Source organism: Chenopodium album, chromosome 7, assembly GCF_948465745.1.
Source record: "Chenopodium album chromosome 7, dcCheAlbu1.1, whole genome shotgun sequence".
NCBI classification, from domain to species: Eukaryota; Viridiplantae; Streptophyta; class Magnoliopsida; order Caryophyllales; family Amaranthaceae; genus Chenopodium; species Chenopodium album.
This window is the reverse complement of record NC_137840.1, coordinates 52,781,568-52,788,643: the sequence shown is the minus strand read 5'-3', so window position 1 is coordinate 52,788,643 and position 7,076 is coordinate 52,781,568. Positions and strand designations below refer to the sequence as shown.

The window sequence follows — 7,076 nt, the reverse complement described above, 5'->3', positions numbered from 1 at the left end:
AAGCCCTATCCAACTACACCACTATTGGACCCATATCATGGACCAACCAAACTGGATTAGCTATTTTCTTAAAATAAAGTTTTCCAAAACAGGGAGAAAAGAAAAGAAATAAAACTTTCCGCAACACTAGACCTTTCCACACTTTCGTTTCATTCGATTATGATTCGACGTGAAAGGTACTCATCACCGGGTTTGGTTTTGGGGAGACACAAATGGGTGTCTACACTAATATTTCACTTTGTCTCAGCAAAGCAAAACAGGTGTCGGTAGAATATTAATACTCACTAGAGAAGATTTGAACAGAGCATTGTAAAGCAGATCAGACCACAACAACTCTAAAAAAACATGACTTAAGTTACTACATCAAATGAACTTCCCTATTTGAAATATATTTTTTCTTATATTATATATTTAATTGTTTCTAACATAAATATACATCCCTTGCATTTTGCACGGGTACACTCTAATATTAATCTATTTTACGAGTAATTTACTTCTCCGTGTATTACTATCAATAATCAGTGCCTTAACTACTAACATAGTAACATCTTTCAAAAAAAAAAAAAAAAACCCTACTAACATAGTAACGAAGTAGTTTTCTTTCCCTCTATTTTCCTATGGGTTTATTTTTAATTAGATAAGATTTTTTTTTTTTGTTTTTTTGTTTTTTTTTTTTTGTTCTCAATCTACATATCTATCTAGAAAATTTAAATTTTAACATACATAATCTATTTTCAATTTGATCAAATTAAAAAAAAAAAGGGTTGTTACATATTGATAATTCCAGTTATTGACAACTAAGTAAATCATTAATTTAACTTTATTTATCATGCATAAAAATAATCCAACTATGTATTAATTGAAAAACCAGAGCATAGTAGTATCTATTAATAAAATAGAGATTTAGAGTAATCAAGGCTTTATATTGCCACTCCTCTATATTATTATAATCTAACCTAAAATAACCCAAAGACTAAACCAATTAATGTTAGCCTAATAATGTTAACCACTATTTGGGAGTATTTGGCCGTGTCTTGTGTCTATGCCCAAAAGGTTGGCAAAGAAACGCCAAAAGGGGAAGACCATCAGTCATCATAATAAACCTTTGATAAAGGACACGTGCCATAAACCACCTTTGCATGATAATTTAGTGTTCATCATCTTCATGTACCACGTACAACTCATTCTCATCTTCTTCACTTCTTATCAATTTTATTTGATCATCTTTCTTCAATTTTCTCATTTTCTTTCTTTCGTTTTTCTCAAAATAAATTAGACATTATTAGATAATTATAGGAGATAATTAGTTAGTAATAAAAATGGATTTTGTAAATTCATTCATGAATTTTGTGGTACCACCGGCAAGTTTGGTAATGTTGGCATTAGCATGGCCAACTTTGAGTTTTATTAATGCATGTGAATGGGCTTATGGCTTGTTTTACTATGAAAGTATGGAAAATAAAGTTGTTATCATTACTGGTGCTTCTTCTGGACTTGGCGAGGTAAATATTACTATTTATTTTATCATCATTTTCTTGTTTTTGTATTACTCCGTAATAATAGGTTTTGTATTGCATACGTGCGATAGACTTAGTCATCTCAAATCACATTAAATTTCTGCTATGTTCACATGGACTCTAATGATCTAATCAACACCTTTGATCATTAAAATTTTTGAAGCTAAGTATGTGTCTAAAAAAAAAAGTATGTGTTTGTACACACCAGCCTTTGAATATGTTAAGTTTTGTAATTGTAAAACACAAATTTTCATATATAGCCGGCTACATGATGTGGCTGGGGTTACTCCGTCAGGTCTTGTGTGTTATTTTATTGATCAGAGGTTAGTTACTCGATTAATGTTTTGGTACCAAAAAAGCGCTGGTTGTAAAAATTATGACTACTAGTTTTGGAAATTTTACAATAAATTGAAAGACTAAGGGTTTTTTGCAATCGTTGTGGTTTTCTGTTTTTTTTTTTTTTTTTTTTTTTTTTTAAAAAAAGTATATTATATGTCATATAATGAATCAAAAATTATTTAGACTTATTAAAATCATGGTAATTTCTAAATCTGATAACTGAAAAGTGGAAACACCTTTTTCTTGTTTCCTGTTTTTTGTTTTTAGATTTAAAAAAAAAACAGAAAACTAACCCTTAAAAGAAACTGACTATAAAATTTTAATTTACGACATAAAGAATATTATGATATCCGTTGCTTTTTTGGTACAAGATGAGCCAATGTATAACTCATCCCTTCAATTTGCTACCAAAAAAAAAAAAAAAAAAAACGCTTTAGATTACATTTGTTATTAGTAATAGAACAAATTTCACTCTTTAAGCAAATTAAAACTACAAATAATTATTGTACTTAAAAGTACAATTTGATACAGTTTATTCTGTTTAATTTACTATACAAATCTCAATTTGTGCTTTACAATTATTAATTACATGTTACTTGTTAGTAATTATAGATTAAACAAATTTCATTGTTTCAGCAAATTGCCTATGAATATGCAAAAAGAGGAGCAATCCTTGTACTTGTTGCACGAAGAGACACTAGGCTCCGTGGGATAAGTGAGAATGCAAGACAGATTGGTGCAAAGCATGTCATGATCGTTGCCGCCGACGTCATCAAAGAAGACGAGTGTCGAAGGTTCATCACCGAAACAATGAGTTTTTATGGTCGTGGTAAACTTCATAACACCATGCAATGAATTAGTTTACAATGCTAATTGATCATATATTATGTTATTAATTGCCTTTATTTATTTTTTGAAACCATATTAATTGCCTTTATTATCATCACCCTCAGCTCGTCGATTTTCTACTCATATACGTGTATTTTACCGAAAGAAGGTTACTTTTGGTGGTTTTACACCCTTAATATTATAAGGAAAAATAAGATAGTGGAAAATAAAAATTATGTATCACATTATTCACATATACGATGAATATCAAGTATTGCGACATTAAATTAACTTTGAAAATACAAATATTCGTATTGATAGTAATAGGTAAATATTTTTGTAAATAGGAATAGTTGTATTGAGATATAAATATTTTGAGTAATGGGTATAATTGCATGGAAAATATGTATGTATGAGGGAAATGTGTAAAAATTAATTAAAAAGTACAACAACTATTAAATAAAACGCCAAAAAAGACAAATTAACGTCATTTTAGGAACGGAGGGAGTAACAATTTATCCTCCATTTTATATTGTTCTTCTCATTTCAAATCTTTTTGCGAGACTAAATTGGTCAAGGTGTGGGAAGAACATTTTGATGCAGATGGAGTAGTTTTAAACTTTGTTTTTGAGTAGATATCTTCTTTTTTCCTCTTTTTGTGTCAAACCATTATGTTACTCTCACTGCTCGTCTGTTTCGGGAGTTTTATTGACAATATTTGTTTAATTATTAGCATGATATCTATACAAACAAATTTTCATGAAAACAATTGGAAGAAATGCTAATCATTTTTACTAACTTGATTTGTTTTCTTATAGTCGACCATTTAGTGAACGCTACAAGTTTGGGTCATACATTCTACTTCGAGGAAGTTAATGACACGTCTACATTTCCTCATTTGATGGTGAGAAACTGAGAATTATCTATTGGTGTGCTTGATCAATGTTGTTTCAAATACTTTGTACAAGTTAATTTTTGAAGGATTAATTCATACGAGTATAAGCTATTGTTGTCCATTATTCCGTACATATTATGGGAGAAAAGACCTAAATGTTTTGATTGTACATAGATGATGTTATAACTAATTTTTGTATATATGGTTAATCGTTAGGATATAAACTTTTGGGGAAATGTTTATCCAACCTATGTTGCCCTTCCTTACTTACGACAAACAAAAGGTCGAATCATTGTGAATGCTTCGGTTGAGAATTGGTTTCCTTTGCCAAGGATGAGCTTGTATTCGGTAAGTGCCACATTCCCTCGAAATATAAGTACTACTTTTGTTTCCATGGTTTTAATAATTTCGTCATTTTTTATATGGCTATTAACTAGGCAGCAAAGGCTGCATTGGTGAACTTTTATGAAACATTGAGACTTGAAGTGAAAGAAGATGTAGGAATAACAATCGCAACCCATGGATGGATTGGGACGGATATTACAAGAGGCAAGAACATGGTTGATAATGGCGCCGAGATGCAATGGAGAGAAGAGCGAGAGGTAGTTACTAAAATGTTTTGATCTTTCTAATTAATCTCGAGGTCATTTTCATCACGATGCATTCACTACTTACACTTGCACGTTTTTTGTATGCATTCACTAATTAACCGTATGGTAACGTGTTCTATCCAAAATGTATAGTAGAAAATCTTTAGCGAGAACACTACTTTTTTTTGTTTCAAAAAAGTTTTGTTAACAAAAAAGTGAGTGATATATAGTTTTCTACACTCTAATTAAGGTACTCTGGTTTAGTTTGAAAAATTTCTCCTGGTAACCTGGTTTATGTGGTGTTTTTATATGGTCTGGCTCATCATTTTTATAGAATTGTCAGATATTATTTGAATTTTTCTAGTTTTATCCAAAGTTCCAATAGGGTCTAGTCTGATTTTAGAAAGGAAAAATTGAAAAGAATGATCCCACCTTTCACGCATCTGCTCAAAATAATCCCAACTATTCGAATTCCAGAAATAATCCCACCTTGTAACCCCATCTTCTTAAAATGAGCCTTTTTACCTCCAACCGTTTCTATAGGTAAATATTTTGATTTTTTTTTTCAAATAATAAAACAAAGGAAAAATTAAAAAAAAAAAGATAAAACGATAAAAAAAATCCCATACACCCTAACCCAGCCCCACTCCACCATTGGCAACGCCTGTCCCGCACCGGCGACAGCTTAACCCTAGCTGTCGGCACCCCTGCCCCATCAATACCGGCGGAACCCTCCTTCCCTTCTTCTCCCTCCCAGAAAATCACTAACCTAGGCTCTCATCTCCAACATCGCACCCCAGCCTCGATATTCAAACCACCGTAAATACCAACCGAACCACCGCAAGTACCAACCAAACCACCTGAAACCCCACCTAATTGGGCGATGTCTGGATCAGCAGCGACATCACCAATAATTTAAGCTCAATCATGGCTGTTCAAATCATCAATCAAATCACAGCCGCATTATTTCATTATTCCGTCTGATTATTTGGCCATTTGGGGTTGAATTGCTTGTGGCTGCGATTTGCGAGGGTGTTATGGGCAAAAATGGTGTTGAGGGTGGTTGGAGATGGTGGTAGCAATGTTGCTGGCTGCGGTTTTGAACGCGATGGGAGGTTGTTGTGGAGTATGTTAGGAGAATTTGAAGGTGGTGCGGTGGTTGAATTATGCGGCCACAGCTGATTGGTGTGGGGTTGTTGGTGTGGCTGGGCGTAGCAGGGGAGTTAAGAGGGGTTGTGATTGGTGAGTGCGACTTGGTGGTGTTGGATTGTGCTGGTGGTTAATTCGGTGTGGGAGGTGAAGATTGTTGCTTGATGAAGGTGGAGCGGCGTTGCTGCCTGATTGTTGTGGCGAATCCAGGAAGACGGTGGCTGGGTATGGTTGTTCCGGCGAGTGGTTGGAGTAGGAAGAAGAAGGGATTTTTTTTTTATTCTTTAATTTTTCAAAAAATTATATATAAAACCAATCAAAAAGTGATAAGTGTCAAATTACCTTTTAAAACAGGTTACCAATTCAATCAACCGGTCATTAAATGAAAAAGGTTCATTTTGGGAAGATGGGGTTACAAGGTGGGATTATTTCTGGAATTCGAAAAGGTGGGATTATTTTGAGCAGATGCGTGAAAGGTGGGATTATTCTTTTTAATTTTTATAGAATTGTCAGATATTATTTGAATTTTTCTAGTTTGATCCGAAGTTCTAATATGGTCTAGTCTGATTTTAGAAATTAAGAAATATTTTAATTAGTTTCATTCCTTACTATTTCCCTTATCCAATACCCCGAACATTTTGCATTTGCCATACTTCCTTTTCCTTATGCTTGTATTGGTATAATTTCAATGAGCTTTAGTGAAGAACAACCTATCATTTACTATTGAATTTTCCATCTCCTTTTTTCTTAATCAAAAGACAATAATTAAGGCCTTTTGCTATTAATTTTTGTTTGATTCATCACATTTTCTATTTTAAATTCTCCATGTTTGTAGGTACAAGCTAGTGGTGGAGCAGTAGATGAATTCGCGAAGCTAATAGTGGCAGGGGCTTGCCGAGGAGATCCCTATGTGAAGCACCCAAGTTGGTATGATGCATTCCTTCTATACAAGGCATTCGCACCCAAGATTCTCGGGTGGACATTTCGTTTACTATTGGGGGCCGAAAATGGGAGGCAAACGTCTCTTATTGGTGTAGGTAAGCCGTTATATTTGGAGCCTGCTTCTCCTAAAAAGCATCCAGTCCAATGATAGGTTCAAGGGCCACATATGTGCAGCAAATGAAGGTAGAATAAGAGAAGTCTTGAGTGTATTAATACATGTTATGCAATTTCTTTGAGGTTTTGTTTCTTTTTGTTTTTGGGTTTTTTTTTACATATGTTATTTTGAAGCTTCTCTAGGATTGGAAAATGTATCAATTTGTAGATTACAAAAAAGGTACGAAATTCGTTTTTTTTTCTTTTTATACGTACATTGGCATCATTTTATTGGCATTTTTTGAATCAAGGTTGCATCTAATTACGTAAATATATGATTGTATGTTAAGTGCAAGTGTATGATTTTTTTTTTTTTTTTTGGGACATAAGTGCAAGTGTATGATAATTTAAAGAGAGATTATTTTTACATAATATATATGACTTGAATCAGTTAGTCCCCTGATGAACGATGATCAAGTTGGGGTCTAGGGGTTACAAGGCGTGGGCTCGTTGATAGGCGTGTCGCGTACCTAACAAAAATAACCGAACTAACTCTACTATGTAGTTGAGCAAGTAGGGGTCGAATCCCAAGAGACTAAGGACTACTAATTAAACAGACTCAAATCAATACTAAGCAAGTAACCAATCAATATCGAGAAATCTATTCTAGAACAATTACGAACTATCAAGCAAAGAAAATTATAATAATGAACTAATCAAGAA

At 33.2% G+C, this 7,076-nt stretch overlaps 1 protein-coding gene across 1 annotated transcript; it reads left to right on the top strand.

Annotated features, from left to right (window-relative positions):
• The first annotated feature begins 1,220 nt into the window (after positions 1-1,220).
• Positions 1,221-6,621, top strand: LOC145637914 (11-beta-hydroxysteroid dehydrogenase B-like). The gene is made up of 6 exons (XM_081688917.1): positions 1,221-1,502; positions 2,493-2,685; positions 3,503-3,588; positions 3,796-3,927; positions 4,017-4,181; positions 6,154-6,621. Exons 1-6 carry the CDS (start codon positions 1,320-1,322, stop codon positions 6,406-6,408), a joined length of 1,014 nt encoding a protein of 337 aa, XP_081545043.1. The 5' UTR covers positions 1,221-1,319; the 3' UTR covers positions 6,409-6,621.
• Positions 6,622-7,076: the final 455 nt, after the last annotated feature.

Coding starts and splice junctions, on each gene's coding strand:
- LOC145637914 (XM_081688917.1), top strand. CDS start 1,320: ATGGATTTTGTAAATTCATTCATGAATTTTGTGGTACCACCGGCAAGT. Junction 1,503..2,492: donor CTTCTTCTGGACTTGGCGAG/GTAAATATTACT, acceptor TCATTGTTTCAG/CAAATTGCCTATGAATATGC. Junction 2,686..3,502: donor AATGAGTTTTTATGGTCGTG/GTAAACTTCATA, acceptor GTTTTCTTATAG/TCGACCATTTAGTGAACGCT.